Genomic DNA, 20,994 nt, shown 5'->3' on the forward strand with positions numbered 1-20,994 from the left:
TGTTTGAATAAGCTTCCCCCGTGATCCTATTGCAGGTGTTTTGTCTTAATCCCTCTCCTCATTCACTCAGGGAAAGTTCTTTTTAGAGACACCAGGAATATCTCTCCAGGAAGATGGGCACCTGTTGCGTGCTAGTCCTTTTGCTAGGGAGCTCACATACCCTATCTTGTTTAAGGAAGTAGGTATCATCCTCCATGTTTTATACACGACTCAACTGAGGCTCACATTGATTGTGTGATATTTCCCCAAGATTCCATGTCTGCTAAAAGATAGACCAGAATATCAACCTCAGTCCATCAAACACCAGAGCTGGGAGTGCTGGTGCACTTCTCAGGGACGTCTGTATTGTATCCTGGCATTCCATCTGAGCTGTGAGCAGATCATGGTTTTCTGGGCTTCTTCAGGCCTCTGGAGCCTCCTGTGTGAGCCGAAGCTTGGAGTTCGTTTCAGCTCTCTCTGCTGTGTCTCAGCCACTCTGCAAGGCCCTGAGAGTACCCGTTCCTGACCTCCAAGGGCTCTTGTCTAACAGAACAGACTCGTAAACTGATCATTTTAATCTTACACAGTAAGTGATAAGAAGCTCTGGGTTCTCTAAGGGCACGGGAAGGACACTGATTTCAACCTGGGAGTTCAGAGCTTGCTAGAGAAACACTCTGACATATTAGTTTCCAACCTCAGCTGGGCCCTTAGCCTGCTAAGCAATGTCTTCATGTGCCCAGTCCTTTTCTCCCCATTTCTCAAAGTAATTATATCAGATGTCTGGCTCTTTAGTCAAGTACTACCTGCCCCAATTCTCTTCGAAGCCAATTGTATCCTTACCTCAGAGAGAATGTGGAAGCTTGAAATATGAATTCCTTCAGCTTCCTGCCTCCCACCCCATTCCCACTCACCTGCTTTCCTCTAGTCTCATGAAATGGTGCATTGGAAAGCCAGTCTTTCCACTTATGCTCCGGACCTTTCTTGCACCAGCCCCAAACCTGCTTTGTTGCTCCTATACATTTTATGATTAACATTTTTGAAATTAATTCCTTTAGCTGAAGGACACATCCTTTAGTTCTTATTCCTACCTATTGCGTTACACTTTTCATTTGTGTTATTTGTCTGACCCCAACATTTCTGGCCCCACTGAGCATTGGAAGAGATTCCTGGGCCCGTAAACATAGATCTCAAAGATAAAACTAACTCCAGTCTTTCCTTCAACTGAGTCAATTACTGACACAACTGAGAGGCCACTTCTTTAAAAGCTGGGAGTGCTGTCCTACAAGATCACCTGAGCAAGTGACCAGTGATGGTAAGGCACACTCCATGTCCACCATGGATTGGCCAGAGATTATGTTCCAATGACCATGGCAAAGGCAATAGAGAGCCTTTCCAGCCTAAAAATGACACACTTCTACCCAAAGCCTGTCCCACTAGAGTAATAAATAGTAAGACAGGAGCCAACATCCACTACTCTGAATGGTCAATGGAAAGAAATCACTCAATATCAGAAATGTCTTAGATAGAAGGTTGTCTTAGTTAGCTTGGCTACCACAACAAAATGCCATAGACTGGGTAGCTTAAACAACAGACGCTTATTTCTCACAGTTCTGGGAAGTCCAACATCAAGGTGCTAGCAGGTTTGGTTCCTGGTGACAGCTCTCTTCCTGGCTTGCAGATGGCAACCTTCTTGCTGTATCCTCCATCTCTGAGAGAAAGAGCTCTGGTCTCTCTTTCTCTTCTTGTAAGGACACTAATCCCGTCATGGGGGCCCCACCCTCATGACCTCAGCTTAACCTAATTATCTTCCAAAGGTCCTACCTCCAAATACCATTGGGGGTTAGGGCTTCAACCTAGGAGTTTTGGGGGGACATAAACATTCAGTCCAAAACAGGTGTTAGCTTTCACCAACAATGCCTAATATGTGATATGTAGAAGAATGGGAAGAAACAGCTACAGTATTTTCACTCATACCTCTGGAATATAAAATTATATCTGTGATATACAGGGTTTTTAGTCACATAAGATTAATTAATGACAGGAGAAACATTGTCACCTTAGTCACAATTCCATTTTCCTCATGCTTTGTAAACAAGCAAATGCATGCAATTTATTTTCCTTAGATTAAGAGGTGAAATGAACTTTTAACATTATGTATTGGTATGGATTTGACTTATTGTCTAGTTAGTCTTCATAAGTGCCTCACAAATTATTTGCCTTATTCTGATACTACATCATTTTTGCAATCTGTTCTCAATTTTGAGTATATGAAGCAAAATCGTAGGATTACCTAAGAGTTTTGAATAATTTAGGTTTGCTTGGTCACTTTATTCTGTCCTTTAGGAGAATACACAGAGTTTGGAAGTACATCTAACTATTACAGCTCAACTAGTAGAGGAAAAATAATTATTACAACCTTCTAGGAGCATCAACATCATATGTACGAAGCATTTACTATTATATTGCAAGAATCTCAGCTCTTTGGGGGACATTATAAAGAGTTTAAACAGTATTCTATCTTTAATCAACTTACCATTTAGTTGTAAAATGTAACATGCATGTGAAACACCTCAAGAAACTTCTGCAAAATACAACTATTCTCAACTGCCCAGCTAATAATGTATGTACAAGCACAAAAAGGCATACAAATGATTTAGAGCTGCAGTAATCTCATGAGCGGAGCCCACTCCGGTACTTTCACACCAACTTCTGCTCCCATGACCCTCAATGATTTCTTGATTTGACTGGCCTATGCCAAGGCCAAAGTTCTGACTGAGCTAAGAGCTGGCTCTGCTGCCAATGAGGGAGCAGTCCTGAGCCAGCTAGAGAGAGGCCATATAGGGAAGAGCCTTTAGAATGAAATCTAGGTGGGTGAGGGGGGAAAGTTCCATTAGATGTCAAGTGGAGCAGGTGATAAGGGTCACGGGTAGCGTATTAATCTCCCTGCTCTGAAACCTCCATAGCAGTTAGTCTATGCATTGTTTAGCCAATTATAATTGACCTTGTGTTTTCAGACTGAGTCCTGGCATAGTTGGAGACATTTTACAAAATACAAGTTAGTTATTATGAAACAGAGATCAGACGGATGCCATTCAGTCTGGCCGACCACCTGTTATTTTTCAGTACATATCTACCTCCATCTAAATGCAAGCCCTAGGAATAACCCAGTTAGAAGAAATAATGGCAAAGTAGATGTCTTTTACAACAGCAAAATAAGGTGAAATACTGAGGAAACGTTCAGGGACTTTGTGAAGACAGTAGTACTTTTTTTGGTAACAAATAAAAGAGACTTGAAGATAAATGGAAAGCTGTTAATCTGGTTCTGAATGACAAGTGTGAGTGCCTTGATGGGGTCAGTTCTTCCCATGTTAATGCAGAGGTTTAATGAAGTTCCCAGCGAAATCTTAAAGACTTACAAAAGCATTGATATGATTCCAGTGTTTATCTGAAAGGATAAACGGCCAAGAAGAGCAAAAAAATGTTTGAAAGATAGAGAACTGAGGGAGGACTGGTGATACCATATATTTAAATTAAGTAAAAACTCTAATTATGAAATTGTGTTATACCTCTTCAAAACTAGACGGATGAAGAAGGAAGACTAGATAGACCAGAATCAGATCTTATGCCATGTTATAATCTCATTTAGAGGGTAGAGTTTTCAGTCAATGGTATTGAACATTTTTTGTTAGTGAATTAACTAACAGCCGCGTGTAACAGCAGCCCAACTTACAGCAGCTTAACCAACTAGTCAGTCCGTTTCCCACCTACTGCCCTACACACACGGTAGGATTCTGGAGGTTGGAGCCAGGCCTGCTGTGGAAGCTCCAGGATGCCATCTGGGCTCTTACGGTTCTGCTTGGCCATTCTTGGAAGGTGGCTTTATATGCAAAATGTCTGTCCTACCTTCACTATCACATCCACATTCCCAGAAGGAAAACGAGGAAAGAAAAAGACACGTGTTGGTTGGTACTTATCACTGACCAGAATTATATCACATGGCCAGCCCTAGTTGCAAGGGAGTCTGGGAAGTCTAATATGTTAAAGTAATTCCCTGAGCAAAATGAGAGTGTAACAGGGAAGGACAGATGGCATACAGGCAACCTGCACTGTGAGCCACACAGTTATTTAGGGGAAAAACCCATGTAGATCCTTCATTTCCTTTCCTGTACCTGTATCCTGAAATAGTAGAAGAAAATGTATTATCATTAATATATAATGTTATATATTAATGATACTATAATAACATGAATGCATTTATAGTTTTACCACAGATCTACAAATATGTATAAGAAAATTACCTTAAGGAAAATTACCTTAAGGAAAAAAGAAAAAGAAATATATTGACATATCATTGTGTTTGTGATGGGACTGTTCTTTTAAAAAAAATAAATTCTAATTTTAAAAAATTTCAAACTTTTTCACAAGAAGCACATATTATTTTTATAGTTGGAAAACTAATAAACATTATGTCAAATCAAAAAATAAATAATAGTAAATAAACTCAAAACTTATAAAATGCAATAGCATAAACTTAGAGGTATATAAAGCTATTTACCTGGCAGAAGAAATGCTATGGTTTTCCAGAATTACAAATCCATTGCCTCTAGATCTATTTCTATGATTTCCCCAAATGTGGAAAACTTGACTACATAATTTGTGGTACTAGAATTATAAAATGTGAATAAAAAAGCAAGTATTAGTGAAAATGGGAGGGAAAATATTTTGTTTGGAAAAAAAAAGTTGGTAGCTCTGAAGAAGTTAAAGTTTAGTGTATGTCTCCATAATTACTATATGGAATTAGGCCGAACGAGACATTTTATTAAATGACAGTTTATTTGTGCTCTTGGAGCACTGGAAGGAATGTGATATGGCTGAATGTAATTGGAAATTAGCAAAGGATTCAAGTGTAACAAGAGGATAACAAGAATAGTTTTTAATGCCTAAACTATTCACTATTGGAAAATCATGGTGACTGTATAGGCAATAGTTAACTGTCCGATAAGCCATGGTTGTATACATTAGATTTGGGAGCCATTTGTATGTTGGTGGTTGCAAAGTGATACTGTTTTACTGTTTGGGGATGGGGAAAGTTTGGTTAGTTTAATATAATACAGGATGATCTTATCAAGTTACCAGCAATTCAAAATTTTATGTTTGGATAAAATTTTGGAAAAAAGAATAAAAATGAAACAATGTTTCATATGTATACATATACATATATATGTGTGTGTATATATATATGTATATAAAATCTTAGTGAAATAATTAAATAATAGAAACCAATGAATAAATAAATATAACCATTTGGTGTAGAAAGTGTTGGTTTTCTACACATTAACTGCACCTAATAAGGTTCTGTCTTTGCCTATCATGGATAATTCTCATTTTGGTTTTGCATTTCCATAGCAACGGCCAACAGCTTCCAGTACTCTGTCTTGAGTGTTTTTGGTGATGGCTGTTTTCATAGCATATGACAGTATAAGCACAGTTAGAAGCAGAAGCTTCTTGAAAGTATGAAGATGTTTCCACATCGACACCAGGCATCCTTGAGTCTTGTAGGATACACTACATTAAATGACTTAATCCCTTGCTCATTTCAAGTTTGCTCCTTTTCAGACAGGGAATAAATCTTATCCATATGTTTTTAGAGCCGTTTTAGGTTCACAACAAAATTATAGGAAGATACAGAGATTTCTGAAAAACCTTCTGCCCTCACAAGTACATAGCCTCCCCCACTGTCAACATCACTCAGCAGAATGATACATTTGTTACCAAGAATGAACCTACTTTAGATAACTCTGGGTGGCGAATATACAATGTGAGATATAGATAATATATTACAGAATTGTACACCTGAAATCTATGTAACTTTACTAACAATTGTCGCCCCAATAAAGAAAAACAACAACTTAACCTTACCTGACAAAAATCTTAAAAAAAAAAAAAAAAAGATGCCAAAATCACACAAAGTCTATAGCTCTCACATTAAGTTTCATTCTTGGTTTTATACATTCTATGGGTTTGGACAAATGTATCACGGCATATATCGATCATGGTAATATCATCCAGAGTATTCTAAAATTCCTCTGTGCTCTGCCTAGCATCCCTTCCCGTTACCTCCACCCCTAGCAACTGCTGATCGTTTTACTGTCTCCATTGTTTTGCCTTTTCCAGAATGTCATACAGTTGGGATCATACAGTAGGTAGCCTTTTCAACCTGGCTTATCTCACTTATAATATGCATTTAAGATTCCTCTATGTTTTATCATGGCTTAGTAGCTCTTTTTTTTTTTTTTTTTAGTGTTGAGTAATGTTCCATTCTCTGGATGTACTGAGTTTATTTACCCATTCACCTGCTGAAGGAGATCTTGGTTGCTTCCAAGTTTGGTAATTATGAATAAAGCTGCTATAAATATCCATGTGCAGGTTTTTGTACGAACAGTTTTCATTCCCTTTAGGTAAATACCGAGGAACACAATTGCTGGATAATATGGTCAGAGTATGTTTAGTTTTGTAAGAAGTAGCCAAACTGTCCTCCAAAGTGGCTGCACATTTTCACTTCCCACCAGCAATGAATGAATGGGAGAGAATTCCTGTTGCTTCACAACCTCACCAGCATTTGGGGTTGTCAGTGTTCCAGCTTTTGGCCATTTTAGTAGGTGTGTAGTGGTGTCTTGTTTTAACTTGCAGATCTTTGATGACATGTGATGTGTAGCATCTTTTCATATGCTTATTTGCCATCTGTATATCTTTTTTGGCAGGGTGTCTGTTCAGATGTTTTGCTTATTTCTTAATTGGATTGTTTTCTTATTGTTGAGTTTTAAGAGTTCTTTGTATACTTTGAATAACAGTCTTTTATCAGACGTGTCTTTTTGCAAATGTTTTCTCCCAGTCTGTGGCTTATTTCCTAACTTTCTTAATATTATCTTTTCCTGAACCAAAGTTTTTAATTTTAATGAAATCTAGCTTATCAATTATTTATTTCGTGGATCATTTCTTTGGTGTTGTGTCTAAAAAGGCATCACCAACACACAATGGGATTTATAGATGATGTAATACAGAATTGTACACCTGAAATCTATGTAATTTTACTAACAATTGTCACCCCAATAAATTTAATAAAATAAAATTTTAAAAAAATATGATAATAAAAAGGCATCACCATACTCAAGATCATCTAAGTTTTCTCCTATGTTATCCTCTAGGATTTTTATAGTTTTGCACTTTACATTTAGGTCTGTGATCCATTTTGAGTTCATTTTTGTGAAAAGTGTGAGGTCTGTGTCTAGATTCATCTATTTGTATGGGGATGTCCGGTTATTTTAGCACCATTTGTTGAAGAGACTGTCTTTGCTTCCTTGTATTGCCTTTGCTCCATTGTGAAAGCTCAGCTGACTACATTTATGTGGGTCTATTTCTGGGCTCTCTATGCTGTTCCATTGATCTGTGTAAGTCTTGAAGTCAGGTAGAGTCAGTCCTCCAATTTTGTTCTTCTTCAATATTGTGTTTGCTATTCTTCATCTTTTGCCTCTCCATGTAAACTCTAGAACCACTTTGTTGATATCCACAAAATAAGTTGCTGGGATTTTGACTGGGATTGCACTGAATCTATATATCAAGACAGATACCGTGTTTCCCCGAAAATAAGACCTAGCCAGACCATCAGCTCTAATGTGTCTTTTGGATCAAAAATTAATATAAGACTTGGTATTATATTATGTTATTTTATATTGTGTTATTATATTATACCCAGTCTTATAGTAAAATAAGACCGGGTCTTATATTAATTTTTGCTCCAAAAGATGCATTAGCACTGATTGTCCAGCTAGGTCTTATTTTCGGAAAATATGGTATTATATAAGACCTGGTATTATTATATTATATTATATTTATCATTTATATTATATTATATTACATTATATTATATTATATTTATTATATTAGACCCAGTCATATGTTATATTAAAATAAGACCGGGTCTTATATTAATTTTTGCTCCAAAAGATACATTAGAGCTGATGGTCCGGCGAGGTCTTATTTTCGGGGAAACATGGTATATAGATCTGGGAAGAAATGACAACTGGACAACATTGAACCTTCCTATCCACAAACATGGAATATTTTTTCATTTATTTAGTTCTTTGATGTCTTTCATCAATTTTGTAGTTTTCTTCATACAGAATTTAGCCTATTTTGTTAGCTGTATACCTAAGTATTTCACATTTGGGGTGCTAATGTAAATCGTATTTTATTTTTTTATTTCAATTGCCACCTGGTCATTGCTGGTACATAGGAAAGCAGTTGACTTTTGTATATGAATGTTGTATTCTTCAGTATTGCTATAATCAGTAGTTCCAGGAGTTGTTTTTTTCCCCAGTTCTTTTGGATTTTCTACAGAGATGATCATGGCATCTGTGAACAAAGACAGTTTTGTTTCTTCCTTCCCAATTTATGTACCTTGTATTTCCTTTTCTTGTGTTATTGCATTAGCAAATGCAAGGTTAGAAAGCAGTGGTGAGAGGGCATGTCCTTGCCTTCTACTTGGGAATGCTTAGTGGGAATGCTTCGGGTTTTCCACTATTTAGTATGACAGTAGCTGTAGGGTTTTTGTAGTCGTCTTTGTGAAGTTAAGAGGGTTCCCCTCTATTCCTAGTTTATGGAAAGTTTTTTTTCTTTTTTACTGTGACATGAATTGCTTTTAATGTGTTGTGCTGTTTATTGAGAGTTTTTAGCATGAGCGGGTATTAGATTTTGTCAAATGCTTTTTCTGCATCTATTGATATGATCATGTAATTTTTTTCTTTTTCAGTCTGTTGATGTGATTAATTAATTCATTTTTGAATTTTGAACCAGCTTTGTGTACCTGGAATAAATTCCACTTGGTCATAGTGTATAATTCGTTTTATGCATTGTTGGATTCAATTTGCCAATATTTTGTTGAGGATTTTTGGATCTATGTTCATGAAAGATATTGGTCTATAGTTTTCTTTTCTTGTAATGTTTTTGTCTAGTTTGGGTATTAAGGTAATGCTGGCCTCATATTATGAGTTAGGAAGCATTCCTTTTGCTTCTATCCTCTGAAAGAGATTGTAGAGAATTGGTACAATTTTTCCTTAAATATTTGCTAGACAACCTGATGTTTTTAGTGGGTTAAATTAAAGAACTTAAATTCTAAATTGTCATGTGATTGACTATATTCTTCATCATCAGTAAAAAGATACAATGTTAGATAAAACTAGAATTAAAAAATATAATTTTCAAATTACTAGAAAAAGTTTCCAAAATATCTCAATAGTGGTCAGATAGAAAAAAATGCCATTACTTTTAGCATATTTTGTCTAGGTTAAGACCAGTAGAAAAATGTCTTGTAGCTTCAGAAAACTTTCTCAAATGATATGTTTCAACTATTTATATTTCATAACAGAGGAAATCTCTTAGGTTTTTAATCAGCCTAAAGAAAAATCTACCTTGAAACTGTTTAAATGCAGGAAGGAAGGCTCCCCTTACATATGTCTCCTAAAAATTTACATTTCCCTTTTCCCCCAAATATTCATTGTAGAGAACTTCTGCAGAATGTGTGTTGGAGTGGGAAAAAGGAGAGATTGAAAATCGCTGGATATTCTCTTTATCGAAATAAGTGGTGGAACTGTGTTTACAACGTATGAAACATGTCTAATTATTTAGAAGAAACTGGTGGTCCCTGTCCCGTTTTCATGAGACCTGCCTGCCATTGATATTGCTCTAAGTCAAGCGGCAGACAGGGCTATATCTCTGGTCTGTATGGCACCTACCTTCATGTGAATTATTAAAAGGCACCCCTGCCATTTGTTACAATATTGTTGTCTTTATTAGGAGACACTTTACTGCCCTGTGACAGACATTTGTCCTAATAAATATACAAACACGTGATGTGAATTGCACCCCCTCGGATATGGTGTTATTGCATAGTCCATTGCCTGCGCAATCACATGGGGCATTTGCAAGTAAAAGAAAACAAATAGAAATCACCATGGCCACATTTGTCTATAATGTGAAGATGAGAAACCAGATTCATTGCAGTAACTCCTGAAAAGTTCCTGTTCAGCAAATTGGTGGTGTTGGAATGTTGTGGAGGTGGGGCGTGGGATGGGGAGGGGTCCTTCATCGATGGCTTCCATATTGAGAACAAGAGCTTGGCTATTGCTCTTGATATGTCTTCCAGTCGGTTAGAAAGAGCCTGCAAATTCCAACTACTTAGCCAAATGGAAAAGATTCTCTGTTTACAGAGAAAACACAAAGCTTGCTTCTTCCCCATCATTAAGCAGACCGAGTATACTTAGCAGCAGAACTTTTCCACTTAGGTGTCCAAGTTAAGGCTATCAGTGTCTTTTGCTTGAAATCGAAACATTTTAGAAACATTTTGTAGGGAAAATGATTCACAGGCCCTTTCAAAAATAATCAAATAAATAGTTTGGGGGTTTCCATCTTGGAATTAGGATGTTTATTTAAGAAACTCTAATAAAGCCTTCTTTCAAGCCCATGAAAATTATAGTCAGAATCAAGTGGCTGACTAAGAATTCAGGAAATGGCTATTGATTTGTGAGAGAGCGCAGGAAAGAAAGGACCAGGGAAGGAATCAACTTGATGAGAACCTTTTGCTAATGATTCTTATTTCCTCCAACTTTGAAAAAGCATCCCACCAGCAGCACAGTTTAAAGTATTCTCACTCCCAGTTTAACCCACCTAGGCAAGAGGTAGTACCCAGGGCATGTCACAGGGTGGGCTTCTCTGAACGAAAGCATGAGAGTGGGTGAGGCTGACTCATTTGGCTGCAAGGCTTAGTGAAAAAGGGGTTTTTCAGTGATGGCAGGCAGGGCAATATGGGAAAGTCCAAAGCCTCGTGCCCAAGGTTATTGGGCAGAAACCAGGAAAGAATCTAAAGAGAAAAACTGGCAAGGGAGATCCTGATTGGAGAGACACGGTTGCACCACAGAAGATTCCAGAAGGATGCCAAATCTGGAGTCCTTTATAGCATGCCCAGAGACGAGCCCTAAGCAAGGAGCGAGCCATGAAAGAAGCTAAACTAATTTGTACATCAACCTGTCTTTTTATTTACTTTTTAAAAGCTCCATTGGCAAAAAAAAAAAAAAAAAAAAATCAGAAAATAGTGTGGGAAACATGTTACCAGAAAAGAGTCAGAAAAATACGGTAGTGATGGGTTACAAAAGGCAGATGAAAGTTCCATGCAGAAAAACAGCTGGGGGTACATACAAATTTTATTTTGGTCAAAGTGGTAAAGCTGGACAAGCACCTGGAAGTAAATACAGAAGTATAATGGATCTGAAGTAGCCACCTTGGAGATGAAAGACTCTGAATGATTTAGAAGAAAAAAGTATCTTAGCCAAATGCCACTCATGACATTTCACAAACACTTTCTACCTTATTGCCTCCTAATTATTCTGGGTAAATACAATCCTAAATCCATTTAGGTTATCTAATAAGCAAACATTCTTAGAATTCCATGTTTGCTTGTTTTCTGCATTTTTTATTTTCAGTGAAGTAATTGTGATATATATAGAGGGTGCCAAAAATATGTATACAAATGTGTATACATTTCTTGGCACCCCCGGTATATATATATATATATATATATTTGTGTATATATACACATATATATATATATATATACACGTACACACATATATATATGTAGATATCACATATATGAGATATATATCTATATCTATCTATCATCTATGTATCTATCTATATGATGTGTCCTTATTGTCACTTAAATGTTTTGATTCAGCAATGATATAAACCCTGTGGATGTTTAGGTATATTCCTAATCCCCAGTTGAGCTTTAGTTGTTGTGGTTAATGGGTGGCTTAGTTGATCCATCAGCTGCCCTGTCAGAGAGGTAGGAAAGAAACTTCCTGTGGAAGGACAGGTTTTTTAAAATTCACAGTGACCTTGCCTATTAGATGTGGCTTACGAGTGACTTCAGTGATAACCAAGAAGATGAGTAACTTTCCCCTTTGGGCATGAGTTGGAGCTGGAGGGAACATACAGATAAAGAAACCGGAGGTAAAGGGGGTCAAATATATGGTGATGGGAGGAGAACTGACTCTGGGTGGTGAGCACGCAATGTGATATACAGATGATGTATTACAGAACTGTACCCTTGAAACCTATGTCGTTTTGTTGACCATTGTCACTCTAGTAAATTTTAATTAGAAAAGAAAAACGAGAAAAAGAAACCAGAAACCTCCTCCCCTTGTAGGGTTATTAAAGATGAAGCGAGTGGCTCTCAACCTGGGCTGCTCCAGAATCACCTGGAGCTTTTATAAATTCTGATGCTCAGACCACAGCCCATAACAAACAAATCAGGATCTCTTAGGATGGGACCAAGCACCAGTGTTTTGTTTGTTTGTTTAAGTTCTGCATGTTGTCCCTGAGTGCAGCCATGGTGAAAACAACTGGAGTCAGAGAAACACTGCAGGTGTCTGGCGTGCTTTTGGTGCCCAATGAGTGTGAGCGAGCTCCTCTTGGAGGCATGTCCTGCTGCCCACCTCTCCCTTTGCTGAACTTGCTCACAATAGTGTTGTAACTCTCTTGGGCTTACGACGTGTAGCCGGTGACTTGGGCTCAGAGTTAGAGAATTCTTTTTATCTTCATGCTGAAAAGGACAGAACTCTCTTTTCTCACTTTTCGTGTACTGTCTCATCACTTATTTCATACTTTTATCTTCCTTCCAATATGACTTATCTTCTTTTACCTTTTAACCCCAGAATCTGTGGATTCAGGAGATTTATAACCTCTATGCCCCTAGATATTGAATTTAACCATGCGTTCTCTGGCACTTCAGAAGAATCGAGATGGAAATAAAGTTTAACGAATAAGGGGGGGTTTCCTAAAAATAGAACACAATTCATCCACTTCAGTTAAAAATGCCTTCGTGTTTTCCAAGCATTTCTGAACTCTTAAGCATTTTTAATAAGGTCACTTATGAGTCTTGTTGAAAAATAAATAAAATACACTTGTTTTCATTAAAGGTAGAGAGCTTTTTCCATCTTAGTTGGTGTTGTTGAAGGAGACAAAACGAAGTCCAAAAATTTGCAAAGGAATCATTACTAGTGACGTATTGGTCACAGATGTGCTGGAGACCTACATTTCCTTTCTGCGATTAGTATTTTAAATGCCCACAAATTACACGTGAAAATCCAGATAACCTCTTTAGAAAAGAGAAGGGTGAAAAATTATGGTATTTGCAAAATCTTCATTTTTCAGGTATTCTTAAGCGTGTTTTTATAAATAGGCAAGTGACACATGTTTATTTGCGAGTTATCTTTTTAAAGGAGAAATAGTGCTAGATGATGCCACCCTTTACTCATTACCATCAGTTCCAAACATTCTAAGCAAGTATAGATACCTGGAGATACTTTTTGGCAATGCTTGTGAATTATAGGATTCCCTTCCGTTAACAATTCTTAAGAAAGTCAGGAAGGCAAAACTCCAGAGGCAGACGGGAATTCTCTCTGGTAATTTGACTGCTTGAATCTGTAGGCCTTTGAAGCAGAGGATGAGGAGTTTGGCCAAGTTGTGTTCAGTTGCAAAAAGTGCTAAAAGGACTTTAAAGAGAGTATTGACAAGCCAACTCTGGAAACAGGGTTAGGATTCACCTGGGAGGAAACTGTGTTGGCACCAGGATACCCATTAAGGCAGTTGTAATAGACGAATGTAATTCCAGACCCAAGACTCTGACTTTGAGGGTATAATGGAAGGAAAAGATATGTTGTAAGAGAAAAAAGATCAAGAAACACATCTGATCGGCATAAAAATAATAATAACAAACTTAAACTTTTATATTATAAGACTTCTTAGGAATTTTTTTACTCACCTTGATAAGAAAATTGGGCAAGGGAATAATTAATTCCTAGAGGGCTGACACCTTGCTTTTCATTATATTTAAATTGATGAGCTAATCAATTTGAAGTTTTCTATTAGTTGAAATTGATATGAAATTGAACAAAAGGAGAAAAATTAGTGTATTACCTTTGTAAGAAACTGAATTGTAACACAGAAAAAACAATATGGCCAACTTTCCTGATATATAGGTAGAAGGTTATCTAGTTGCATTTTTAATTCAGTAATAATATGCATTTTGAGATGATTTAGTGATCTGATGATTACAAAGACAGATGGCTTTAAATCAGGAGCTTTGCAGCCCCAAAGCTGTTTGATGTACTGTCAAGGTAGTTACAGTGCTCGATGCTGATCTGGTGCTGTCTGATGTCTTACACATTATTTGAATGTATAAGTTCAAGACGTCATCCTGTATAGATCTTTAAAAATGAGCCTGTAAGAAAGATAGATTCATGTTCTTTTCATTCTCCAAACACCTCATTTTTGTTGCTTCTCATTTCCCTAGGAAAGTGACGATATTGGAAGACCCTGATCAGAACATTCACTTGAAAAATCTGTCTCTTCATCAGGCAACCACGGAAGAAGAAGCTCTGAATCTGCTTTTCTTAGGAGACACCAACAGAATGATTGCTGAGGTAATAAACTTTTCTCTGCAAGCTGGTTTTCTATGCTATAAGATGTAATAGGATTTTAGGGGCAGCAAAGACCTTAAAAAGGGTCTCATCTAAAGCTCATGTTACAGGTTAGGAAATCTAGATCCAGAGAAGTGAGAAGACTTTCTCAGCTAGTTAATGGACTCTTGTAATTTTTATATTTTTCAATTTTGTACAAGTTGGTTGGCAGTTAATGAATAAAAACTCATTACATGTCTTAAGTATAGGAATATTTGCATAAATTTTGAAATTCAAGGACACAATTCACTCTTCCTAATCGCAGATTATCCCTCGTATATTGGCATATGTTTACATACCCATGTTTTTCCATGTGGTTAGTGAATTATTATTTATAAAGCATTTAGAATAATGCATAGAACACAGGAAGTGCTCTATGCATTTGCAGCTGTTATTGGCAGATCTGGGAACACCGCCATGGTGTGTAATGTGAGTGTGTCTCAGTGCAATATTGGGACATCCTTATACTATTTGTTGTTAATCTGACATCCAAACCTAACTGGGCACCTTGTTTTACGTGGGAACCCTAGGCAGGAGCCAGGATTGACCCACCTTGGTCAGGGACCCTGACCTCAACCAATTCCTAATTGGAGATGGAGGGTCATGAAGCGCTCATCCGGTGACACTGCAGTGAAAGGAGTGGAGTGATGGTGGTGTGGGAATGATTCCCCAGACGTACAGCTTACTGTTATCACTGGCAGTTTCCTTTATAAACCATGCTCCCAGAGTTCTCTGTCTCTGAGAACAAGCAACAGGTGAGGATAGTAAGCTGGGAGGGTAAGTAGTCTGAGAAAGTCTATCAACTGACTTTTTTCTGCCCTATTTCCACCCTCTTGAATGCACCACTTTAGATACAAGATAGATAAATGGAAACCAAATTGAGATAGTGAAAATAGAGTATTGGCATCTATAATTGTGCTGGGCCCTTAGTTTTGTTGGTGGTCATGGTGGTTTTTTTGTTTTGTTTTGTTTTGTATTACCAGTTCTGCATCAGTACTTTCCAATAGACTAACATACAAGTCGAGCTTATATGCCACATATAATATGGAGTTAAGGACCTTTAAATTATGATTTTCATTTCAGGAAAGTTTTACATGGTTTTAATTTCAGAATGTCTTCTTTTGCTCTACAATGTTTTGCTTCAACATTTTGCCCATGTGGTCATCCGTTGTGCTTTTATTTGTCACAGTAAGTAAAGATTAAGGAATAAAGGCAGATTAAGAATTAAGGAGTACAATGATGAAAGATTTAGCATGCCCAATTAAAAATCCTGTTTCTTCATACAGTTTAATAAACAGCAAACCAAGAGATAACAGAATATAGATGGGTCCTGCCCACCAATGGAATATGAAAAAGAGAAAAGGTAGATCCATAAATGTTATTGGAAAACAAAGTGGAGAAATCTGTCCCTGCCTCAGTGCTAACCTCCCTCCAGAAGCGACTCATCCCGAGAGAAGTCTAGGCCTTGTCGTCAAAATTACATCCCTTCCTCTTCAGTGGGTAATTGAGGGCTCCTGGCCCTAATTCATCATGACCTTTATTAGCTTAAAAGCTTGTCCATTGCTGTTTAGTTTGTTAAGTTTAGCTGACTGCATCTTTTCAAACTATTATTTTGTAAAGTTTTGAGGACTACCTACTTCCTTTGTGAAAGTTTATCATGTTCTACCACCTTACAAAATCCCAAGTCTTTTCCTATAACTTACTAATGAGTATCTAATAATAATATTATAAATAAGCTGAAACCTGAAGAAGTCCAATTTGAATAGTACTGGTGTGCATTTTTTAAAATATATTCATTTTTCCTATATGAAGCCTAATTTCTCATAAACCAAGTCTAATAATAGGTTTTGGGTGTTTCCGTGCTTGCTTCTACTTTTTCTTTGGGAATAAGAGCTACCCTTTTATATTGAGAACCTGCTCAATAGACTTGACATTGTTGTAGACACTTTACAAGGTGTGCTCAAAAAATACAGTGAATGTTTAAATAAAAAATAATTTATTACAGTAAAAGACACATTGCCATTAATCCACCTCAAAATACCCCTCGCTTCAAACACACTTATCCCATCATTCTTGCCACTTTCTGAAGCAATTCTGGAAGTCCTCTTTCGTGAGTGTCTTTAGTTGCATTGTCGTGGTTTCCTCAATGTCCTGAATCATTTTGACTTTGGTGAAGAGCCAGAAGTCACATGGTGCCGGGTGCCAGATCTGGTGAATAAGGTGGGTGAGTACACGCAGTAAAGTTTTTACTTGACAGAAATTGCTGTACCAGAAGCAATGTGTGACATGGAGCCTTTCTGCTGTGATAAAAAAATGTGAATGCTGCTGAATGCCATACAGTGGAAAGGCAGGGATCTTCAATATGGGAAGCAGCATGTCAAACCTTAGTAACAGTATGTGACAAGTTTCAACTTGTTCAGGGCAGTCAGTCAGCTGTGAGCTATGGTTGAGAGAAGGTGTGTTTTAAAGTGTGCCATAAATCATCCTCTATCATGACAATGCTCCGTGTCACACGTCGCTTCTGGTACAGCAATTTCTATCAAATAAAAATATTACAATGTGTCCTCATCCACCTTATTCACCAGATCAGGCACCATGTGACTTCTGGCTCTTCCCCAAAGTCAAAATGATTCAGGGCATTGAGGCAGCCATGACAGCACAACTAAAGACACTCACGAAAGAGGACTTCCAGAACTGCTTCATAACGTGGCAAGAATGATGGGATAAGTGTGTTCGAAGCCAGGGGAAGTATTTTGAGGGGGATTAATGGCAATATGTCTCTTACTGTAATAAAAATTTTTTAATTTAATCTTTCACCATATCATTTGATCGCACCTCGTATATGTTTATGTATTATTTCTGATTCTTATTTTATAGATGGAAATTGAGACTCAAAGTCTTAGAATGCCTGCCCAAGGTCTCACAACTAGAAAGTGGCAGAGCCAGGGTTCAGCTCCAAGTCTGACTGATCAGAAGCTTATGTTCCTTCTTTATGCTGCATTTTACAAGTATAATAATCAAATTGACATATGTCAAAATTTTCAAGTGAGGATATCTTTCTGAACTATTCAAAAAATATAGCACATATTTAGCTCTTCAGTTTATCTCTTGATTCATTGAAAGCAAACACATAAAAATATACATGAAAAATACCTGTCAATCCCAGGAAATACTTTATTATTCAGCGTCTCTAAAAAAGCATGTTTTAGATTACAGCCTAGCTGTCAGAATGTAATTTGTCAGCACAGAATGAGATTACCAGGATAAAAAGAACATGCTATTCTTTTTTTTTTTTTTAAACAGTGTTCCCAAATTCCCATTTATACAGAGAAATTCAGAAGTTGCCATGGTAACTAGAAAACATTTGCAAAACAAAGTCTGAATATGTGGGACACAAAATGGAGGGCTCTTTCGTTTTATATTCTCTCCCAAATCTAGCATTTTAAGGAAAAGTTATCAAGATTAGCTTTAACCTCGTCTCATTTATTTAGAACTCTTAAATAATTTCAGTAATCCAACCAATGTTTTGAATAAAACCTTATTATATCATTAGGGTACATTTTTTAAAAAGTTGAATTGCTGTGCCAAAGAGACTAAATGTTATAGAAGCTAAACTGTGTGTGAGCCAGTGTCAAAGCCCATCAGTAGCATGTGTGACTTGACACTCTTTTGTGTTATAGTTAAATGCTTCTATCAATCAATCAAGCCTAAGTACGCAGGACACTCTTCACTTGATGGTCAGGCCCTGCACAGCCCCATACCTGGGACCATTTGCTCAACTCTGCCCATAGTCTAGAGCACTTTGTCCCCAAGTATGGCCGGAAGATAACTTACAACAGAACACTGTGTCTTACTTGAAAGACACACTTTCTTGGATCCTATTTCTGATCTGTGGACTCAGAATCTCTGGAGTGAAGCCAGGAATGCACATTTTTAGCAATTAAATGTGTTCAGGCTAAAGTTGGGGACAGTTTACGTGTTACTCTTAAGAAGCTGGTTAAAACCCACTCCCAGAGAAGTATATGAGCAGGTCTATATTCTGCATCCTTGCCAACACCACTAAATTTGAAAATTCTGCCAATTTGGCAAGCGGAAAAAAAAATCTTGTTTTAAATTGCATTTTGATTACAAAATTCTTTTATATCTTCATTTACCATTTGTATTTCTGTTTTTGTTTGTGTCTTCTGTTTGTTTTTCTCTTGGTGTATTAGAGTAGGTCTGGTTGATTTGTTGACCCAATGAGGACTGGGATTTGGTCCTGTTCACCCTGCAATCACCACTTTTAGAAACAGGGCCTGATACATAGTAGGTGCTCAGTAAATAATCATTGAATGAAGGAACATTAAGGATAATAACTTTTTGTCTTTGTCATACATTCAGCAAACATTTTCCCTGTTTTATAAATTTTCTTTTAGATTTCTTTTTTCAATATAGTTGTATCAGTCTTTCCATTTTATGGTTTCTGCTTTGGATATCATGCTCAGAAGTACAATAGCTCACTGATCTATAGTTCTACCTATTAGAAAGTGTTTTGTTATTTTAAATTGAAATTTGATGCCCCATCACTTCTACCCCATCGTTCCCTTTTGGCCTGAGACACGGAAAGGGATGGTCATCATCGGATTGGAGTGAATCTTATCAGAGGTGTCTGCACCATCATTACACATCCCCTGCCAGGCAGCGGTGAAGAACATGAGCTTCAGACAAGATCTTCTGTTCTACTCCTGCTCCACCCTTTCCCAGGTGTATGTCCTTACACATGTCACTTAATTGGTTTAAACTGTACTTTCTAACCTGTAAAATGGGCACAATTATACCTACTTTCTAGTGTTATAGTGATAATTAAATGACATTTGGAAAGACCCTACAGTTCTTAGCTAGCAACTATTTGAACACAGACTGTTGATTTGTTTACCTCTTTTCTCTCAGTACCTGGCATTGAAGTAGTCAGCTATTAATTCATTGTTTTGTGGAATTGATGGGGAAAGGAAGACCTGATCATTTCAGGTGTTAAGACCTGAAATCTCAGGCTCAGAATCGAAAGTGATTTTCTGACGCACTGTGCCTGTTGGTGAGTATAGAGCACATCGCAGATGACTTTGACTTCTTAAAAACAAACAAACAAACAAACAAACAAAAGCCTGTGAGACTCTCAACGTTTTACAAAAAGTTACATTTCAAATAATCAACCTACGAATAATCTTTACAGGATTTATAAATTATTTTGCCAGGAGCTGTTCAAGGTCTTTCTACCTAACTCTTTTCGTGTGGTAAAAAACATACTAAGTTTATCTGTGTTGTGCTGATGTGCTTTATAAGCTGTAGACTTTGCACATTATTGAACTTTTGGAGTGAGTTGTGTGACCTTGTGGGTGTGCACAGACAGTTGGGAGACTGGGTGTGAGTGGAGTTAGTAGGTTTGTGCCGGTTAGAGGAGCAGCTGCTATTGGACATGTTGTCTAATGACATGAGGGCAGCACAGGAAGGACAGGGCAGTTTTCCTATTAGATTATGTTTGTTAATAACACAAGGCTTCATTGTCCTTGTGTGGTGTGTGTGGGAAAGGAGAGGATTTCGGCTGTAATTAGTGTTCCAGAATCATATTCCATCAAACTGTTAGAGGGACACTGGCTAACACATACTCACAGATTTTTGTTTGAAAGATACATTAGTTGTATCTAATTAGCAAGTTTATTCCAAGATTTTTGAGCCTGACAAGAGCAAAATACATGGCAGGAAAAATACTTTTGGCTTTGTTCTTATTACAGCACGAATAGCATCTCTTATTATTAGGTCCCAAAAGGTAGCTAGAAGCCTTAGCAAAAGATGTGTTGACAATTATAACCTCTTATCTACTATGTGAAGTGAAGAAACTTAAATTTTGAGCACTTACTGTATACCAGACATTTCTGGGTTTTTTTTACATCTTATATATGAGGTATATGAGAAATGTATAATGTTTTTTACATAGTGATTCTGTGTTATGATATAGTTGGCATTCTGCTCTCATCTAACCTGATTAGTGAGTGGTATTGCATGAACCATGAGTTTTGAGATCTAAAACATTTATTAAAATAAGTGAAGTGTGTGGTCATTGTTAGAATGTTAAAATGTACACACTCCATGTACACGATTAGAGAAACATAATCTTTTTGGCTGTGAAAATTTAGCTGTAGTGTTTCTTCTGATCTTTAAAATTCTCATCTCTGATTAAACATAGCAGAAGAAAGTAATTTTTACTCTACTCCCTGTTATTGAAATTCACTAACAACAGCAATGAAATACGAAAAATAGAGGGGGGAAAAAGCCATCTTCAGTGAAACAAGGAACTAGCCATAACCTCAAACCATAAGAAAACCTGCCAAATACTATGAAATCTGAATTATGGTGAGGGAGGGTGCTGAGAGCCAACACATATATCCTCCAACCTCAGTCAGGA

At 37.1% G+C, this 20,994-nt stretch overlaps 1 protein-coding gene across 1 annotated transcript in view; it reads left to right on the forward strand.

Annotated features, from left to right (window-relative positions):
• KIF6 (kinesin family member 6) overlaps window positions 1–20,994 on the forward strand; it is a 406,288-nt gene that overhangs the window by 92,462 nt on the left and 292,832 nt on the right. The window contains exon 6 of the mRNA XM_074332873.2: window positions 14,390–14,519. Within this exon, the coding sequence (XP_074188974.2) occupies window positions 14,390–14,519 (130 nt within the window). The remainder of the gene's footprint in view (window positions 1–14,389; window positions 14,520–20,994) is intronic.

The sequence above is a fragment of the Rhinolophus sinicus genome, chromosome 2 (assembly GCF_057876585.1).
Source record: "Rhinolophus sinicus isolate RSI-liver-muscle chromosome 2, RSI-T2T, whole genome shotgun sequence".
In the NCBI taxonomy this organism is placed as follows: domain Eukaryota; kingdom Metazoa; phylum Chordata; class Mammalia; order Chiroptera; family Rhinolophidae; genus Rhinolophus; species Rhinolophus sinicus.